The following is a 20,847-nucleotide window of genomic DNA, read 5'->3' on the forward strand; positions in this document are numbered from 1 at the left end:
AACTATGTAAAACATGCTTAATTTACTCTTAAAAGATCACTTCTTATAAGATATACACTGACTAGTATGAGAAAGGGCATTTTACAGATTTTAGAAACTTCTTTAGATGGGGTGACTGGGCAGCTCAGTTGGTTAAGCATCTGACTTTTAATTTTGGCTCAGGTCATGATCTCAGGGTTGTGAGATTGAGCCCAGCATCAGGCTCATGCACTGGCGTGGAGTCTGCTTAAGATTCTGTCTCCCCACCCCCCCCACCCCTCCCACCCTGCTCTCTCTTTAAAAAAAAGAAAGAAAAAAAAAACCATTCATTTTCTTATCAAGTTACTTTAGAGTATTTGTTTTACTAAGCTTTAATTACAGCAGTTAAAAGTCTAAATCAATCACATTTTTCCCATTATTTCTCATACAAAATCCCCATGCTCCTTAAGTTTTAACATTCTACCTGCAAGAATCTTACTGGACCTGAATAACCTCTGTATGACCTACAGGAACATAATTCAGTGAAGGCCATCTGAACAGAATAGATTGCCTGTTTTAAAAAGGTCTGCTTTCTGGACCATAACTAACAACTTCTTCCTCAGAAGTTACTCGCTTCAAAAGCACTGGAGCTTTTCTTTTTAAAGATTTTATTTATTTGTCGGAGAGCAAGATGCAGGCTCCCCACTGAGCAAGAAGCCTGTTTTGGAACTCGATCCCAGGACCCTGGGGATCATGCTCAGGTAGCCGCTTAACAGACTGAGCCACCGAGGCGTCCCGGCACAGGAGCTTTTAAACATGAACCTATCAATTAAGCTTTTTTTGCAGAGCATAAGTAAGTTAAAATATCAGTCTGAGTACTTGCGAACATTTCTATTTTTTCATATTCTGGCTACCCAACTTTACCTGAATGACGAGCAAATTCATAGCTACCAAGAGCTGACTCCTTGGCCCTGGGAGATGTGATTGTTTTTAGTTCTTGACTTTGGTAGTACTCACTTATGAAAGAGGGAGCGGTGATTTTTCCCTCTCATTTGGATGGGGCGAATGGTAACAGAATCTGCCGTGTTGAAGAGTGGTCTAGAATGTCAGCACTGTATGCTGGGGTATGTCAGCTTATGCCTGAAGTGGCTCACCTCATGTTTTTACAGTTCAACCACAGTGATTTATTTAATAGAACTGGGGGCTAAGTAGTTTATTGTTTGATTTAATCCTCCCAATAAGCCTAGTAGATACAGAATGAGGAAACATTCTGAGAATTTAACTTGTTTCTAGTTTTAAGTAGTAGGAAGAGCAGAGGCTCAAGAGCTAAGTGTGTGTGACTCCATACCTCTTAGCTCTGTGCCATTTATAGGCAGGATCAGGGCAGGTTACTTCTTCTATTTTTTTTTTTTAATTATTAAAGATTTATTTATTTTAGAGAGTGCATGAGCCTGTACAAGTGGGGGAGAGGGGGAGAGGGAGAGAGGGAATCCTCAAGCCGACTCCCTGCTGAGCGGGGAGCCCAACGGAGGGCTCCATCCCAGGACCCTGAGATCATGACCTGAGCCGAAGGCAGACACTTAACTGACTGAGCCACCCAGGCACCCAGTACGTCATTTTTAATAGGGTGCTAGGAAGGAGCAAAAGGTACTGTATATTTTCATAATGAAGAAAAGTTTTACTGTATATTTTCATAATGAAGAAAAAAGTTTTTTCCCATTTTCTCAGGGATTAGGAAATTTCCTATGTACTGGTCAATTGACAAGTTACAATACTGTCATTTCACTTTTTAGATTAATAGGCACTTATTGAGGACCCTTTAGTAAATAGTTGAACATCTTGGGAAATTAGGGCCTCAGGTACATTGCAAGTTTATAAGCTGAGGTTTCTAAATAGAGGGTGTATCACTGGAATACCTTTTGCCCTAGCAGAAGGCATCATAATATACTTGCTTGCTAGGGTCTGTTATATCGGGTTTTCTATCATTTGCTCTTCCAGCACAAATTTTTGAGTGTTATTTGCCAGGCACTGTTCTAGGCAGACAAAAATTCCTTTCCCACGCATTTAACCCAGGGAAATATATTTATATGAATTATGAGAGTAATATCACTATAAATAAAATGATAATGTTGGTTATCTAGGAGTTTGGGAGAGCATATGCCTTTTTATAAAAAGGATTAAAATTAAAATGTCTGTAAACTTAGTAAACGGCATCAAAGCACTAGGGAGTTCTGTATAATAAAAAGGATATCCTGTGAAAGGTTGAATGTAGACAACATAATACACATTGAGAAGGAACTTACTTTTATTGTAACTAAGAAATGCTCATTGTAGAAAAACCCTAAGGAAACTGTTCTTTCCAGTGCTGCATTTTGATTCATCTGTTCCCTTATTAGCGTGATGAAATGAGGGACCACGTGGAAGTGTGTCCTGAGGCTGGCATTATCATTCAGGAGCTTTCTCAGCGCATTGCGCTAACCGGAGGGGCTGCACTGATTGCCGATTATGGTCATGACGGAACGAAGACCGATACCTTCAGAGTATGTATGACTCAGTAACATGACTTACCATAAGTTCACCGGTATCATCTACTAAGTTGTTAAGTTTGAAGCTCATTGAAGATCTTTACCTTTGGTTTCTACAATGCCTGGCCTTGTAATTTTACATTATTCGTAAAGAGTATTAATTCATATTATTATAATTGCCCTTAACCATAGGATCTCACTGTCCAGACTGGCCTTGGAGCAGGGTCTGAATCATCTACATTCTTCAGCTGCAGAACCTGGGTCTGCATAGATCCTACTTAGCATCCGAGTAATACATACGGGAAGATTTGTAGATTTGATCTAGCTACTATGATCAGACTTTTCCTATCATATTTTCAATCTTTTTTCCTTTCTAGAAGTATTCTTTAATTCTTCCTAAGCATCCTTTATGTTTTTTTAAAAATTTTTTAAAAGATTTTATTTATTTGACAGAGAGAGATAGCGAGAGCAGGAACACAAGTAGGGGGAGTGGGAGAGGGAGAAGCAGGCTTCCCGCGGAGCAGGGAGCCCGATGCGAGGCTCGATCCCAGGACCCTGGGATCATGACCTGAGCCGAAGGCAGACACTTAACGACTGAGCCACCCAGGCACCCCACATCCTTTATGTTCTTTATCAATTGTGTTCAATGTACTTTAATTGAAATACATTTAACTGGATACTACTATTAGTCATTTTCTAGATCTGTGGTTCTCAATTTCTGATTTTATTGTAACTAAAGAAAAAAACCCTGGAGTTTTTTTTAAAATCTGATTCCCTAGCCTTACCTCCAGCATTCTGATTCAGTAGGTCTGGGCAGAGCGCAGTAACATGGTCTCAGGTGATTCTGATGCATGTAGTTGATGGATACACCTTGTCAAACACCACCTAGAATCTGGTGAAAGTTTAGCTTGATTCTAGTGAAGAAACAAGTTAACTTACGTGGAGAACTGATGGGATCTCCGATGAGATCTCCATCACCACGAGCAGTAATGAAATGTGAAAGGCAGCCATTTGCAGGCACTCCAGTGTCGCCCTTTATATTGGATTTTCCACGTAGCATCTCATTTGAGGAAAGGGTGCTACTATATAGAGAGTTTGTAAACCACTGACTTAGGCTATGTTTTTCTTTCTAGGAGTTATGTAAAATGTACTAAAATGATAGCATTTCTTTAATCTTGATAATGATAACCACAAAGGGACAAAAACTCACCATTTTTAAAATTACAAATTATGTTCAAGGGGTTTTGTGGCCACAAGCTCCATGACGTCCTGACTGCCCCAGGAACAGCGGACCTCACAGCCGATGTGGACTTCAGTTATCTGCGCAGAATGGCAGAGGGAGAAGTAGCTTCTCTGGGGCCAATAAAACAACAGACATTTTTAAAAAATATGGGCATTGATGTCCGGCTGAAGGTAATGATTTATTTCATGATCATTAAATATTTTAATTTTGTAGTATTTCACAAAAATGTTTCAAATAATACATCCCCCGCCCCGTGCTCTTCTCGGTCAGCAGGCCCTGGGTATTGTAGTCTTTCTGGTAGCATAGGGCCTGGTGCAGCCGTGCTGCCCGAGGTGGGGCCGCCGTGCACGCCCCTGCATCTCCACACAAGCCAGAATGAAGACTTTCGAATAGTGTTCATGTCCAGTAAGAAAACTTGACCATGTTTATGGGGATGAGTTTTAGAAGTGTCCTGAAAACCTCTTAACCCTTCAGTGTACATCAAACCACCTGGGAATGTTTGTTAAACATACAGATCCACAGGTTTGGGTCTTAACAACCTATGTTTTTAATAAGCGCCCCATGATTCTGAGGCAGGTGATGAGAAATCCCATCTGAAGCCCTGCTTTGCTCAGTAGCCAATGGTCATTAGCATTGCTGCATGTAACTAGGAATCCTTCTGGTTATTTTTACTTTCCTTTTCAGGTTCTTTTAGACAAATCAGATGAGCCAGCCAGGCAGCAGTTACTTCAGGGATATGATATGTTGATGAATCCTAAGAAGATGGGAGAAAGATTTAACTTTTTTGCCTTGCTACCTCATCAGAGACTTCATGGTAGAAGCCATCCGATGAATGCATGTCAGTCAAAACCCTCTGTGTCACCTGTAGCTGGGTTTGGTGAACTTGCCTGGCGGTGATCTCAGTGTGGACGTTTTACCCCTACGTCTGCCTAAGCAAGCAAAATAAAGGGAACACATTTCATATATCACAGGTAAAATAAGTATTACAATATTTTGTCTTTATAGCCAATAAAAATAGCCCATCTTACATACAGTACAACTAAATATTGATCTTTTAAGGTTGTGTCTGGCTTTTGGCACAATTGTGTGCTTTCAGCTTAATGAAACAAGTTACTGAGAAACTGAGTGTCCTTTAATAAGGCTAGTTGCTGTATTTTTATTTTAAAAAGTAAACATGAACACTGATTGGTTTAGCAAAAACCAGAAACGTAACTGGCCTTTCACAGGGAATGGATTAAATAGAACTATCCACATATTATTTTAAAAAAATGAGGTAGAGCAATATTTCTGACCCATCTCTAAGAATGTGGTAAGTGAAAAAAGTATAGTGGAGAGAATGTTTTATAGTTATGATTCCATTTTTCTTGGGGGAAAAGCTGCATTTAAAGAAATGCTTGTAACTAATTTCATAGAAATTAATATATTAGTGCAGACTGGTTGTTTTCTGTGATAGTTACTTGTTTACAAAAAGTTAAGGAAAGGATGCCCAGTAATCACTATTAAATATCCCAATGTGGAAGTGGGCTTAAAGGGTGGAAATCGTTCTCCTTTGTGGTAAATATTTTACCCTTTGCTTCTGTGAATTTTATAATTAAAAAAAATTAGGGGTGCCCCAGTGGCTCAGTCTGAGGAGTGTCTGACTCTTGCTTTCAACTCAGGTCATGGTCTTGGGGGTTGTGGGATCTCGAGTCCCACGTCAGGCTCCATACTCAGCGTGGAGTTTGCTTGGGATTCTCCCTCTCCCTCTCTCAAAATAAATAAAATCTTAAAAAAAAATTTAAGTCCCAGTAAAACTAGTAAAAACCTAACATGTACCTGAAATATGAGAGTAAACGTAGACTACGTAGCAGGAATGTTTTCTGATTTGAGCTAATTCTCCCTCATTTTCAGATAAATGTCAAGTTTTCGTTCTGTAAGTTCTCATTTTTTGGTTCACAGAACATTTATATTAATACCAGATACATACTTTCTGAGGAACTGTTACATTGGCAACAAAAATTTACAGTGAGATTAAAGGAAAAGAGTATTAGACGTATGTTTTGAACTTATAGCTTAACGATATTGGAAGTTCACTGGCAGAGTGATCAACTCTCCGTTTTCTATTGCTTGTTTGGCTTAACTCAGAACAGGACTAGCATTCTGTAAGTAAGTAGGAAGATAGAGGGCTTATTTTTCATATGCTGCCCTGCCTTGGGCCATTAGTAGTCACCCTTATTTTTTTCCATATTTTATTTTTTCAAAGACTTGGAGAGTTTTTGGAAGGTGAAAATGCCCAACACTGACCCCTCTCAATTATTTAATAGTTTTTATAATTAACGGGAGGAATCAGGCAATGCCTTGTATCTTAAAACCTAGAAAATTTACTTTGAATGGCATTTGGCTTATTTAAGTCTTATAGCAGTTAAAATAGTTGAATAATTTATAGTTACAATTATTCTAAACTTTCATGCCAAGAAATGACCTCCAGATAATTACCTCAGATTTCATATAAAATTGAAATAATGAGTTGTTTTTTATTTTAGGTAGTTAAAAAAAAAAATCAGTGTTTTAAATATAGCATTAGTTCCATTTACAAATACTGTTTCCAAAATAATTCTTTTACGCCTGGAAAAATAACACAACCAAATAAAATTTTCTTTGGATACCTCTATTAGAGATAGGCTCAGGTTTTCACATGGAAAAGTATGGTGATATGGAAATACATTTTATTATCAAGCTTTTTTGAGGATATTTACAAAAAGTGGGATTAACAAAAAATATAAAAATGTACGGAACAGTGTCATTATAGACTACTTTGTACATTATCAAATGTTTCTAACAATTATTTCTTATACAAAAATGACTTCAAGACCAAAAAAAAGGTTATGCAGGTTATACAGTATCTGGAGTAAATGAGTCAACTCCAAATTATCTGACAGTGCCTTTACAAATTTTTTTAGAAAACTTCTTAGGCATTCAACAACACAAACAAAAAGAGTGCAATTAATTTCATGGCTTGTAAAGTTTGATTATGTAAGTATAGCAAACATCATTCCAGTTAATTTTCACCTTATGCAGTAAAACCACAATAGGGTGCCTCAGGACTCAGAATTACTCCATTTTAGCACACTGGTATAAACAGACTTACTTTGGACAAATGTGGGGAAGTCATCCCTAAAAGGTTCTGCAAAATTTGATGAAATTTTAAAAATTCCCACAGGAGAATGACCTACTGAGAGACACTGTGAGTGTTTCCTGGCGATGTGTACGGGTAGGAATGCAGCACAGTGGTTGGGGGGGGCAGGGTGTCACCGGGGTTCACCTCCACATACTGTGACCTTCTGCAGCTGGCTACTTAATCTTCCTGATCTGTGAGATGGAGTCCATAATGAACTCACTCTGTGGCTGTTGTGAGGGTAAGTAAGTAAGTAAAAGAGCTCAGAACAGAGGAGACTGCATGATGGCTCCTTTCTCAACAGTACTTTTAGTCCTGAATAATGGAGTAGCTTCAGGGCTCTCTCAAGCCCTCTCTGGCTCCGACTGTTTGTATCCAGGGACATTCTTTTCTTTTGCTACCTCAGACTCAGTGGGGCAATGATAGTTCACACTTTAGGGAGTATGAGTATCTTCATACATAGCCCATCTTCACAACAGCGTTGTGAGGAAGGTAGAGGCAAAAATTATGGTCTTCATTTCATAGACTGAGGATCTTGAGGCTCAGACAGATTGGAGCCAAGACTTAAGACTGGATTTTCTGACTCCAAATCTTTTGCTCTTTTTTTGGGGAAAAAAAAAGCTTACAGTGATTACTGTGGAATGAAGAAACCAAAAAGCCACTAGTTTTTTTAAATAAGTGGGTGGTCCCAGAGCTTAAACTTTTTGGGGGGAGAAAACCATTAGTAACTTTTTAAAAGCTATGAAAAAGTCTAACCTCTTAAACATTATATCTGAGTAGAGAAACACTTCTTTAGCGGGCTGCTGGTGCTGAAATGTTAAAAAAAAAAAAAAATTATAAGGGTAGGGCTATGGTATCAGCAGAGCAAATGAAAGAATAAAATAAATGTTTCATGCTCCACCCCACCCATCCCCAAACTGCTTAAAATAATTGATTTAAAAACATTCCAGATATCTGTAAAGCCTTCCACTAACCTAAGGGAAGAAAAAAAGGATACAGTCTTTGCTGTTCTTCTTTGTAGCATTAATTGATCTGTACTGGCCTTACTTTTAATAATTTTCTTCCTCAAATTAACTCTGTGTAATGAGAAGTTGTGTGATGCAAGTTCAGATCTGTACTCACTGAGTGCTGGAAACCGGCTGGGGCATCACGGTGGCACCGTGTGTACACCGCAGGGGAGCTGAGCGAGGGGCGGACAGACCAGCAGGCCCTCCTCCCGGTTCTGTGGCACCAGTTGTCCCAAATTATCTTAGAGGCCGTTCCAACATACTCACAAAGGGGGACTAACTTAATTTTTATGTTGTAGAGAGCGTATTAAGAATGTAGCTCCAAAGGTTAGGGATCATGGCTTTGGACTCTTGACTGACCTAAAAAAAAAAAAAGGTAAACCAGCCTAGCACCTAGGAAACATTTCTAGGCTCCTTGGAAAAACCCCTCGTGCGTCTGTGGTTAAACAAATGTTTAGAGTCCTCACAGGAAGCCTCATGCTGGTGGCCCCTCCTCAGTAATCTCTTAAATGCACACCTGGTTAGAGCTCTTATAGGATTTAATCAAGCTTTGCAATGGCTGCACTCTAAGCTTTCCTTTTTCTCCTTTTTAAAAAATAATGGAACAGGAAAGGGAAGATAAATTAAATGCCACTATAGTACTAAAGTGAAGGATTAGGAAAAAATACAAAAACCAGTCATTGCTATGCTATGAAAAGCTTCATCTTGGTTCCACTGTCTATTTTTATTACTCAGTTTCCCCTCTTGTACCTACTCATTATGAACTACAGTACTGATGTCACGGATTCCTTATCATATTCCCCATATCTTTGCACCCTTGCAGATGACAACCTACAAACAACAGTTGTGCAGCAAAATAGCAGTCCATAAAATGAAATCCTTCCTTATTGAAGTTAGCTCATTGATAATTAAGGATCTTCTTCCATATCATCTGGATTGGGAGCCATAATGAAGTGCTTTGGGTACACAAGATTGTGGGTGTATGCATGTATTTCCCAGCGGGCGTCATCACTTTCATGTGTAATGTAACGTTCACCGATGCGAGTTTCAAATTCTCTAAGGTCAAGCCAAGTCTGATAGTCCTAGGAAAAACATGAAGTGATTATAAAGTATAAAAGAAACAAAATACTGTGAACTTTTTTTTTCTTAGCATCCCAGTCACAAAATTGACAACCCAAACTCCTCTAAGTACTTGCTACACAGTCAGTTCCATTTGTAACATTTAAATTCGTGATGTTAAATACTTTTTCAAATTTAGAATCTCTAGTGAAGTAACTAGTTTCTACAACTAAAAAGAAAAAATTACCTGAGGCTTCTGAGATAGCTAATAATAATCACTAAAACATTGTGTTCTATACTCTGACCTTATACCCACACCTTACTCCTCAAAATAGGGGAAAGTACTTAGAATCTACTACCAGGATAGTTTAATAATCATGGAGACTAACTATGATTGCATTTGTTTTGAAGTTAATGCTACCCCCTAACTCCCTTTAAAATAGTTCTAAAGCTTCTCTTTACTCTGAAGTTTGGGGGTATCTTTTGACAAATCTACGCAATAGCTTTTGGGGGAATTCGGCCAAACATTTTAAATGGCATTTCTGATCTCATCAATACAAATATGAATCTTTTAGTGGATGTTTTTAAAGTAAAATATATTTGACAAAATAAGATGCTTATCTTACAAAAAGGTGAAATGAAACATAAGGTCCTATAAAAAGGCTAAATCACTGCTTTCAGTTCACGGGAGTTTAACTGCCTATCAGTTCTGCACTTCAGTGGTTTACTGCAAAACCTCCAGAGATGCAGCCACAGGACAAACTAATCACTGTAGACACAGTAGTCTAAGACAGGGAGAATCTGTTGATCTTAGAGTGGTTTCATTAGGTAAGACAAATTACAACGAACTGCTCAAATGAGTAGCACCAGAGAGAAAGGTTTTTTTTGTTTTTTTGTTTTTTTTTACCTGCAGCCAGGGATGACTGAGCGATTTGTCCACACTGTAACGTTTTCTCATCTTCACTTGAAGTAGGTTGTTTATCAAATCAATTGCTAAGAGAAAAGACGAAATCAGACACGTGGATTTGGGCATATGGGGCAAACCAAACCTGTGAGTCTGCTAAGAAGGCAGTTCAGTCCACAGAAATACAGGGTTGAGGGTTTTCGCTTCTCAAGGCCACCTGAGGCCAGCTAACCTGTTAGTGATCCATAAATGTTTACTGAACTTAGAGTACCTATCTTAGGGGGTGTGCCTGTTTGGTTAAGGAGGCAGTGCAGAGTACACGTTCAGTGTGGGAGAGGGTCAGTTAGTACCCGCAGCCGTTTCTCCTCATCTGTAAATGAGGTGGTTGCAAAGATGAAATAATACATGTAAAGGGCTTAGAATCATGCTTAGCATGTAAGTGCTTCGTATTAGCTATTATTATTTCAAAATGAGTTAAAAAAAATTGACTACAGACAGACTTGCTGTGTCCCTCCAATGACACGATTCCCTAGTCCCTGGCTTGGTCTGCGAAGGAGCCAAAGCCACCGCCTTGCCTCTACACATGGGGCTAGACTGACGTGATAACTTATTACCACAAGTTCATACTCAACAGGTTTTACACAAATACGTTCATGGTGTTTGGTGTATATGGTGAGATGCTGGCATACTTATTTCATCCAGTTATTTGAAGGAATGGAGCAGTTGCAAAACCAAAACCCCCACAGTGCATACTGACTACAAGCGATGTGACAGTACATTTGAAATATTGATACAAAGGCCTGGACCCAGGGATGAGCCAAACGAAAGGTTTACATTGTACCTGTTCTGTTTCTCTTCTTCATACCACAGGTATTTTAATTATGAACATCTCTGGTTCCAAATACTTCAAACTTTTACCCGCTGTTCCTTAAGTGGTTGTCCACCAGTGCATCAGAATCATTTGGGGTATTTATTAAAATGCATTCCTGGTGTCGTGCCAACTGGTGAAGAGCCAGGGGTTTTCGTTTTATCAGTCACTCACCGACTGATTATTCCAATATAAGAGGTCTGCAGACCACACTGGCCCAGGAACTCTAAGAGAAACCCTCATACATACTTCGGTTAGCGGTTCATTACCAAGTAAGCCTGCCACTGTCTTTACATGTTGCTCCTCAAGCTCTCCCAGTTTAATGGGCTGTTAATCCCTATGATTAGGTCTGGTACTTTTGGAAAACAGAAAAGAGCTCTGTTCTAAAGGTTGGCTAAATCCAGATGGGGGTATTTCCCTCGTAGGCTTCTATTCAATATGCGACTATTAAGTAAGTTGTGTGCCCTTCCCGGCAGTATCAAAATTAAACTAAAGAGGGACAGCCAAGGCACTCTTGATGGGTACAGAACTCAGGCTCAAAAACTTCTACTGGGCGGGGAAAACAGATGGATCCTGCTTCCTAGGCTTGGTCCACCGGATGGCTGCAAATAAACTGGAGAATGTCTATAAAGTTCACTCTAGGTATAAAGAACTTGAAAGACAGGTCTCCATTCAAGCAGCTTATAATCTAGTCTGAAAATAAGTAATTATGAAAAGAAAGAATACTTAAGGAAAAATATCTCCTCCTAGTAGCCTAAGTTGATCTTACCAAGTTCAGAGGAGGGGCTCAGGGAAGACTTCACAGACGAGCCACAAGTCTTGAAGGACTGGAAGGATTTCAGTAGCAAGGAAGAGGGACTGTAGGCAGGGGAAAGGCCTAAGCAAAATGCAGAAAGTAGCTGGGAAGAATAAACAACTAGATTTTATGGAGGGGAGCATGGGAGGGTAGACAAGGGCTGTCTCAGGGAGACCCACAGCTGCAACCTACAGCTGCAACGTGGTTAAAGGGAGGCCAAGGTGTTTGGGGAAGATTCAGACGAAAGTAGTGTTTCCTAAAGACCGATATGGCCACAGTGGTGACTGGGAAAGAGTCTAATGGATAGGACTGGTGAGATATTTTAGTAGTTTCAAAAGGAGGAAACTGGGGCCTGGATTAGTGCTATGCCTGGGCACTATGAGGAAATTAAAGAAGAGACAATGCAGAAGGAAGAGTGCTCAAAAACTGGTTGAATTTGAAAGATGAATATAAGAAATTAAAAAGATGAGCCAGAAGAGATTTGGGAATCACAAAGATTTTTAGACTAAAAGGCATAGAGCTGAAACTTTTTTTTTTTTTACCTTCACCAGAAATTTCTCTCCAGGGATTTGGTGGATACATAAATGCAGCATTTTGGATTTGGTCATTTATATCTTCATCTTCATTGAAAGGAAATGTACCACTGAGGCTCACATAGACGATAACTCCCACTGACCACATATCTAGAGAACGGTTGTAACCTTTGCTCCTGAGAACTTCAGGGGCTAAGTATGCTGGAGTTCCTACCACAGATCTCCTGAATGACTTTTCACCAATGATGCGTGCAAAACCAAAGTCACACAGCTTCACCTGGAAATAAAAAGGTGATGTTAATTTTGCATTTTCATCCATCAATCAATCTATACACACCTGTCCCTAAGTACGATACTGAATCATTTCAACACACCTGCCAACTGTACTGATTATGAATGTCAAATGAATGCAGAGAGGGAAATTGTAAAATACCCTTTTCCCAAAAGAGAGAGACATTTTACTGTGATGTATTACTGACATAGTATGAAGAGGTTTTTCCTAGTGCTTATTTCAAAAACCACTTTTTAAGTTCTAGCTTCCAGAATGCCAAAAACCAGACTGGTGTGTAAGTGGTCAAAGTTTTTTTTGATGAAATGGGAGGGTGCTGATTTTTTAGCATTTGGCTTTTAAGGAGCTACTTTTCTATCATCTGTGAGCAGAAATTATGTGTCTCATTTTTGAATCCTCAGTGACCTTGTAGTGCCTGGACACATAAAGGTACTCAATAAATGCTGAATGAAAAGTAAGTTGGTATTTAAAAACTGACCCTTTATTTTGCTTAATCCTAGAATCTGTATTCCCAAGTATTACTATCAGTTGGCAAATAACCTGAGGTGTAGTAAAGAGAATTATTAATGTAGCTCATAAAAGAGCAATGCTAGAGATTGCTTGAAAGAACAAGAGCAAAAGTGTTTTCTAGGACTGAAACATGATGGCTAGTCAGATTTTGGATCTGAAAAAAGTTCTATCTGAAGGTAACCACAGTCACTACAATATCCTTTTGGGAAGTAATGACACATCCATGCTGAACAAGCAAATGCCAAGTACTTTCCAGAGGAAATGCCCTGACCCACAAAATGTCTTCACAAAAAGCATTATGATAAACTGAGAAAAAAGGGATTTGGCCTCTACAACCAATGGTGTAAACAGTGCCTGGAAAGCAGAGATGAAGGTGTATTCAAATGCTGCTTGCCATTACTAGGACATGGACCCTGGTGCATGTTTTTATGATAATTATTCTGTGTCATTATTGAATGTGGCTCCCTCTGATTGAGTCCTGGAACAACAGGATTATTGACCATGAAGACCTGTGAACTGTCTTTTTTTTTGTTGTTTAATGCCACATTTCCGGTAACATCTTGATAAAGAAAAGATGCCGTGGCAGTTTGGCAACTGAATAAGGACGTATGGCCATGGCTAGCACCTGAGCAACAAGGAATGTCAAGTAAATGATGTTATTTTCCCCTTGTTCATAACAGAAGTCAGAAGGATGGGAGTTTCAGCCTCACTGTGGGGTGTGCATCCATTGCCCAGACTATTCTGAAGATCAAATGAGATGATAATATATGGAAACACTTTATTTAAACCAACTGTTAGGGAACCCTTTTGACCTCACATTGTTAGAGAATCCCTTTTAACTACACAGACATTATAAAAGAACAGGATTACTTCCTTATAAGAGTTGAATAACTTTTAAAAATAATCTTTTTCTTTGAAAGACAATTTGAGTTGTATTTAACTCAAGTGAAATAACTGTCCTTAGTCTAGCCATCTAATTGTGCAGTTTTCAAATGTATATAAATAATAGTTCGTCCACAGATATTCTAGCTGATTGGAGAATTCACCAATGACAAGCATGAAAGATATTTATGGGTACTGCCAACATATATTCCTCAGGAAGACTGTTTCAAACTTTGGGTTTATGAGGCGTTTTTTTAGGTTATGAAATAATTTTGGATCAAGATCAATACCCTTTATGAAATGAATTTAACCAAGTAAAAAAATCAGTGCAGTCCACACAGGACATGGACACATACACACACACACAGGGGATATACATGTGTGAGTGATGGCAGTAATGGGAAATGTAATTCTTACATAGGTTTTGGTGAAAATGTTTGAAATAAAGTACTCTAAAGAGGAAGAGGAGTTGGCTGCCAGGCTCAAAGTCTAGTGTGTCCCCCCACAAAAAAAATCTAGTGTCCCCCACTCAAGGTTTACCCATTTTATTTTATGGGGAATTTGTCCTGAGCACCAGGCACCAGCCAAGATTGATTCTCCTTGCATCATTCCCAAACCACAGGGAAAGTGAACTGCAGTCTACGTGCAAAAAGTTATTCCTTGAGGTCTGGTTAAGTCTAAAAAGTCTTAATGAAAATAAACAATATAATAAGATCTGAGTTCAAATTATTTCAAGTATTAATCCTCACTGGCAGGTACAGGCTAATTACTTCTGTTAAGGTGGTTATATATCTAAACCTAAAGCACTCCCTTTCATTACATGGGTGCTCTGTAATATTGTCAGATGGTTCTAGAGAGTATTTCACCTGAGGAAATGGCTCTGCGGATGCGAGCAGCACATTTTCTGGCTTTAAATCACAGTGCACAATATTCTTAAAATGTAGATTTCTCAAGGCAACAAGGATCTGTTATTGAAGAAAACAGAATTTTTTCAGTGCCTGGAAAAAAATCACAGCTAAACCCCCCACCTGAGCTCTTGAATGGTATGATAATTTGAAAAGTCCACTACAGTTCATCAAGTTTTAACTGAAGCGTTACTCTATTCTTCAAGGTTAAAAATTCCCGCAATATCCAATATGTAAAAGCACTGCTATTTAATTTTTTGTTTTCAAGTATTCTCATTTCAAAAAATAAAAGTTAAAATACCTGTGTGACCATGAATTTAGTAATTCGTTCTGGAAGTCGACTTTTCTCACTGGATAGAATCATTTCCAACATATCTCCATGCAGCTTTTCCATTACTACAAAAACGCGTTCTGGCGTTTCAAACATACATTCCAGGTTTACAATCCCAGGATGGTGCAAATTCTGAAGAGTTGCAGGATATTTATATGACCAATTTGAGAAATATTTTTACTATGCAAATATCTAACAATGTACTGCGATTGTCTGGACTACATGGCATAGAAAGAAAAACAGAACAATAAGCAGTAAAAGCAAACACATGGGGTCATGGATTCGGATTTTCCAAGATCTGTAGTACAGTGGATGCACCTAGGGGAAAGGATGTCTTCCCAACTGATTATATAAGCGCCCTTGTCCATTTCTACTACATTTTTCTTTCTCATTTTTTAGTCTTCGGACACTATGCTACTTTTATGCTGTCCACAAACAGGCACCACTTGCCGATCACACTTTAGCCAATTACACAGAACTTTGACTCTTTGGGGCGTATCAGTGGAGGTCTGTGCTCAAGAGATGGTTCTGTTTCTTTAAGTCTGGATTCTCAATCATACCTCCATTTGGTTTTCCCTCTTTCCGGCTCAAGATCTCTACCTCCTTCATCTCATGTTTCTTGAGCACCACTACATTACCAGGGTTGGAGAAATACAAAGTTGAATGTGATACCGTTTATGCTAATAAAAAAAAAATCTATCTTACTGGTTAAAAAAAACAAAAAAACCTTCCTCAAAAGCAAATTATCCTAAGTCAGCCACGCTCAGAAATATTCAATGGCTTTTTATTCCTGGACATAAATCTATTCCTCTGCTTGGACTTTCATACCTTCACTAATATGGCTTCATTCTCCCTCTTCAATTTTAAATATGCTCTATTGGCCCAGGTGATTAAACTTTTTATTAGAAATATATGTTTCTTATATGCTTTTATCCTTATTATAGGTACCTAATGATGCTAAGAGGACAAACTTCTTTTTGGCTTATGTGAGGTTGAGCACCATCTCTAAAATGTGTTTTGAATCTGCCCCCATCTCTCAACTCCCACTGTAGTGGCTTTACTTTCAGCTCCCATTACCTCTTTTGGGGACAACTGCAGTAGTTTTCACCTAACACTGTATATACATGCAGCAATACCTATCCCACGGTACTGTGTATGTTTATGCATCTTGCTCTGGGACCTAGTAAGTTCCCAGACAGCAGAGACTGTCTTAGTCATTTTAGCTCAATGTCTGAATCATGGTGTTTTAAAAAATGATCAGCAAGTGCAAAATATTGTTTATTAATCAATTTAAAACAATGAGATGGTATTCCAAGCAGCAAAATAAAAAAATGACAATTTTATATAGTAAACACAAGTGACATGGGTGTGATAATAGTAGTGAGCAGGGGAAGATTCAGAATATCACAACTCTGATCAGCTTAGAGCTCGAAGTGTGGTTGGCTGTCCCCATGCTGTAGTTGTTTTGTAAGTTTCTCCATGCCGCCCCCCGCCCCCGCGCCCTGTAAAGGGTACACACACACAAAAATAGAAGTATGCTATAACATTATTGTCTCTTAACTTCCTGTTTGTTTAAATGTCCTATTTCCTCTGGAGTCTTTTGATAAATTATACTTTCATAGAGAATCGTTTTCTCTAGGTTTTCAAATTTATTTGATAGAATTGGACAAAGCAGCATCTTAAAATGCCTTTAAATTTTTTTCAGTATTTGTGGTCATCTCCCCAAGATGTTCTTATTTCTCTTATTTTTGCTTTCCTTTATTGTTATTCTTTAACCTCTTGAGCTGCATTCTTAATTCACTTATTTTCATTCTTGTGTAAATATCTGAGTTATAATTTTCTGAGCAATAGTCTAATAGCTGATACAGTATTTTCATGATTATTATTTTTTTTAAGATTTTATTTATTCATTTGAGGCACAGAGATACGGAGAGAGAGAGAGAACATGAGCAGGGGGAAAGGCAGAGGGAGAGGGAGAAGCAGGCTCCCTCCTGAGCCAGGAGCCTGATGTGGGGCTCGATCCCAGGACTGCGGGATCATGACCTGAGCTGAAGGCAGACGATTAACCATCTGAGCCACCCAGGTGCCCCTCGCGATTATTTTCTAAATACTTTGAAATCTTGATTTTGCTCTTTAAGAATTACGATATTTAAAAAAATTTTCAGGATTGTGGGAGCTTTTTGTTTTTTGATTTTATAATTTATTTCTAGTTTTATTGCATTAGGATCAAAGTACTAATTACTGTGTTTTGAATGAATGAGGTATTCTTTGTTCTTTGTTTTTAGGGTACAGACTTCAGTATAAAGTGATTACATTACCTTACACTGTTTAGACCTACCATGTTGTTAGTTTGGGCTACTTCATCTGCAAGGACTACTGACGTGCCTGTCAGTTTCTCCCCGTCTCCTCTCTAATTTTCCTTTATAAAGGCCGCTACTGTTATTTGGTGTGATCTGCACTCTTCCACTATTAAAGTGCCCTTCTTCCCTTCACTTACTGTATTCTCACTTAAATATCAGATCATGACCCCGCTGGCTTTCTTCTATTTGAGGAAGCACCTAGAGAGGATATCACAATTGTAGATCTCAGAAAGAGCCAGCAAAAACAGCCCTTATTGTGGTGCCTCTTCTTACATGCACCCTGGCTCCATCTCCAGTGTTAAAAACTCCTCTATCTATTTTATAGGTCTGAACTTTCTTCTGTTTTTATTAGTTTTTTTTTAAATTTCTGTTTATCATTTTTCTTGTAGCTTTTAGGTGACTTCCAAAAAGAGAAGGGGAAAATGGTGAATTAATACTAGAACCAGAAATTTCTCTTAAGTTTCTGATGACATTTTCCCATTTACATAGGGTAGCCATGAGAGCGCCACATATTTTCTCCCATTACTACTCTCTAACCTACCCACTTCAGGTAAGAGCAAAGACATTTTATATTACCACATCCCTATGAAACAAAAGTAAAAAGCCTCCATTTCTTTCCTGCCCCACAACACAGTCCCCAGCAGATGTAGTCATGTTATTAGCAGTTTATGTAGGAATGGATCCTTTTCTTTACATAACTGTATGTACACATGTGCAAAGTATACTTAAGAAACTATACAAATGGAATCATTTCACGTTTCCATTTGAAAAATTTAATATGTTACAGGTAATCCCCCATATAAACGTATTTATTCAATAAATATTAAGTGAGTATTTGCTGTGCACCTGGTCCTATGTAGGTAGCCTGGATTCATGAGCAAACAAAACTGACAAATATCTCTCACCTCATGGAGCTTATTAATTCTAGCAAGGTGGGGGGTATAAACAAGAGGTAACAAATTAGTAAATTACCCAGTATGAAGGTGGTAAATGCCATGGAGAGAAGAGGGTGAGGGTGGATGGGTACATAATGTTGAACAGAATGCAAGGGCCTCATGAGGAAATGACATTTGGGCAAAGTCTTGAAGGAGATAAGGGAATATGCCATGCAGATATTGGGGGTGACAGCATTCAAGGCAGAGGGAATAGCTAGAGCACAGTCCTTGAGACAGGACCATATTTGGCATATTTTAGGAACAGCAAGACAGTCAGTGTGGCCATCCTTCGGAAAAGAGACTCAATTTGTTGAGTGTAGTGTCTATAGTGGAACCTTTTTCAACAGATTTTGGCTCAGCCTAACAGAATATTTGCAAATGTCTGAAAATGTCATGTCTTCCTTTCTATTAAACTGATAGAAATACAGAGATTATCACCAAGCACACAAGAGAGAGGCTGGATGTTCTGGGTAAACTATAAGGTCACTCCTTAATCAATGATTCTAGAATTCCTCCTCCCTGCCATTGGAAAGGCCAAAACTATAGTCTCAGTCAGATGCTTAGTCTTTACCCCCTAACCTTTCTTTATAAAGGTGAGGACCTGGGGAAGAAAAACCAGGGATGTCAGTGGAGCTGCAGGAAACCGACAGTACCAGAATCAACTACCAGGCGGGGTTCAGCCAGCCTTTTAGGTTGTTTAATGAGGACTATGTACAAGAACCAGGGCCAAAGACTGGAAAGTAAGAATGACACAGCAGGGAAGGGACGTGCAGAACCAAAGGGTGGAGTGAGTGAGTAGAGGAGTGCAGGACGTTCCTTTCAACCCATGTCAAATGCTCATATGATTAAATCTTGTGTAATGAATTTCAGCAAATGAGGTAGTATTTGAAAAAAGTTTCCTTTAAAAAAGGTTTTTACCACATTCAGATTGTTCCAAGAGAATTGTAATTCAAATACAAAGTAGGCTAAAGTTGACATTTATATATAGAAGAATTTGTTGAATTTCTACATTGCAAAGGAAATGAAGTCAGAATTTTACAAGTGTGCACACACACGCACACAGAGACACACAGAACAGGTCCAATGTGGTAGAGCAGAAAGAGCATGTGGTTTGCTCTTAGATTCAAACTCTAAACCTGTCCTCTTCCTGTTGGGTGATGTTAAGAAAAAGTACTTATTAAGTGTAGTTTCTGGCACAAAGTAAGCCATTCACTAAATATAGATTTGGATATAAAAATTTGAAAAGAATCTACAACAAAAAGTATGGTATTAAATTTAAGATGAAAATAGTATATTTGGAGAGATACTACAATCACTCATCTGTATTCCCTGTAGAGCAGTATCAATGAAAATAACCAGAAGGCTGTACTACCATTGTTGCATTGTGCATTACCCAGAAATCCCTAAATTTATTCAGTGTTTAGTTTAGAGATGTGTCTGTCATCAGAGTGACAAGGATGAATCAAGCCTTAAGAACATATCCTTAATATTTATTTTTTGTGGGGCGCCTGGGTGGCTCAGTCGTTACGCGTCTGCCTTCGGCTCAGGTCATGATCCCAGGGTCCTGGGATCGAGCCCCGCATCGGGCTCCCTGCTCCGCGGGAAGCCTGCTTCTCCCACTCCCTCTCCCACTCCCCCTGCTTGTGTTCCCTCTCTCGCTGTGTCTCTCTCTGTCAAATAAATAAATAAAATTTAAAAAAAAAAAATTATTTTTTGTGTATTAGTTGGACAATGAGCAAGATTCCAGAATTAGATATGAAAAAAGATCGCTAACAATTTTCATATCCTAATACAGTCTGAATGCTATTAATTTTCTATATGAAGGTAGTTGTATAGGAGGAAGTGACCCTGAAGGGACCACAGGTAGCTTGCAGACCACAATCTTTCAATTATCACTCCTCTGAAAAACACGGGAGGCAAATGTCACTGCTGGTAACCAATAACGTAATACATGTAAAATGAATCCCGTGTTTATAAAAGTTTCTTACCTGCTTCTTCAAGGAAGCCTAAGTTCAGTAGGCTGTGTCTTCTTGAACTTCACTCACAAGCAAATGGGGTTCTGACAGCATTAACTATTATATCACCATGATTTCTTAAATACTATGCAAAAGCTACACAGTGAATAGACATTTGCATATTATAATTTATATGATATTCATAAAAATAAAGATAAAGCTAAATTTTAGTCTTCCAGATGACCCCCAAAAGAGGTAAAAAATGTTAGATGAAAATAAGAACAGTAATTTATTTAATGGGAGTTAAGTCATTGCCAACATATCTTTAAAAATATACCTTAATGGACTAAAACATTATAAAATTAAATCTTCAGAGTTTTAAATGAATAAAATAACAAATGAAAAGGTACACAATTTTTAAGCAGACCTTATTTTTATAGCAATTGCTATAATAACCAAACACATCATCTGTGAGCACTGCATGGGTACAGTGCTGACCTCCTAGTCAAATGTGGGGACACAAGTATCCAAGTATTCTGAGCTTCTGGAGTGCTGACTTAAGAATAAATTTTTACTTTTGTTGTTGTTGTTAAGATTTCACTTATGAAAATATGTTTTAAACTACTATCATAA

At 38.5% G+C, this 20,847-nt stretch overlaps 2 protein-coding genes across 4 annotated transcripts in view; one reads left to right on the plus strand and one right to left on the minus strand.

The window, feature by feature from the left end:
• Nucleotides 1-20,847, plus strand: part of NDUFAF7 (NADH:ubiquinone oxidoreductase complex assembly factor 7) — a 61,572-nt gene that overhangs the window by 26,510 nt on the left and 14,215 nt on the right. Inside the window, exons 8-10 of one of the 2 annotated variants that reach the window (XR_004678481.1) lie at nucleotides 2,355-2,498; nucleotides 3,723-3,896; nucleotides 4,411-4,697. Coding sequence is in view for 1 of the 2 variants with exons in the window: in XM_035000918.1 (XP_034856809.1) it covers nucleotides 2,355-2,498; nucleotides 3,723-3,896; nucleotides 4,411-4,623 (531 nt within the window). In the remaining variant the exon portion in view is untranslated. Of the gene's footprint in view, nucleotides 1-2,354; nucleotides 2,499-3,722; nucleotides 3,897-4,410; nucleotides 4,982-20,847 lie in introns of those variants that run through there. The other variant, XM_035000918.1, reaches the window with a different exon arrangement.
• Nucleotides 6,410-20,847, minus strand: part of PRKD3 (protein kinase D3) — an 85,783-nt gene continuing 71,345 nt past the window's right edge. For both annotated transcript variants that reach the window (XM_035000912.1, XM_035000913.1), the window contains 5 exons: nucleotides 14,935-15,096; nucleotides 14,595-14,693; nucleotides 12,057-12,324; nucleotides 9,854-9,939; nucleotides 6,410-8,969 (listed from right to left, as the gene is read on the minus strand). In XM_035000912.1, the coding sequence (XP_034856803.1) occupies nucleotides 8,796-8,969; nucleotides 9,854-9,939; nucleotides 12,057-12,324; nucleotides 14,595-14,693; nucleotides 14,935-15,096 (789 nt within the window). In that variant the 3' untranslated portion in view covers nucleotides 6,410-8,795. The remainder of the gene's footprint in view (nucleotides 8,970-9,853; nucleotides 9,940-12,056; nucleotides 12,325-14,594; nucleotides 14,694-14,934; nucleotides 15,097-20,847) is intronic.

The sequence above is a fragment of the Mirounga leonina genome, unplaced genomic scaffold, assembly GCF_011800145.1.
Source record: "Mirounga leonina isolate KUSES-001 unplaced genomic scaffold, KU_Mleo_1.0 Mir_125, whole genome shotgun sequence".
Taxonomy (NCBI): Eukaryota; Metazoa; Chordata; class Mammalia; order Carnivora; family Phocidae; genus Mirounga; species Mirounga leonina.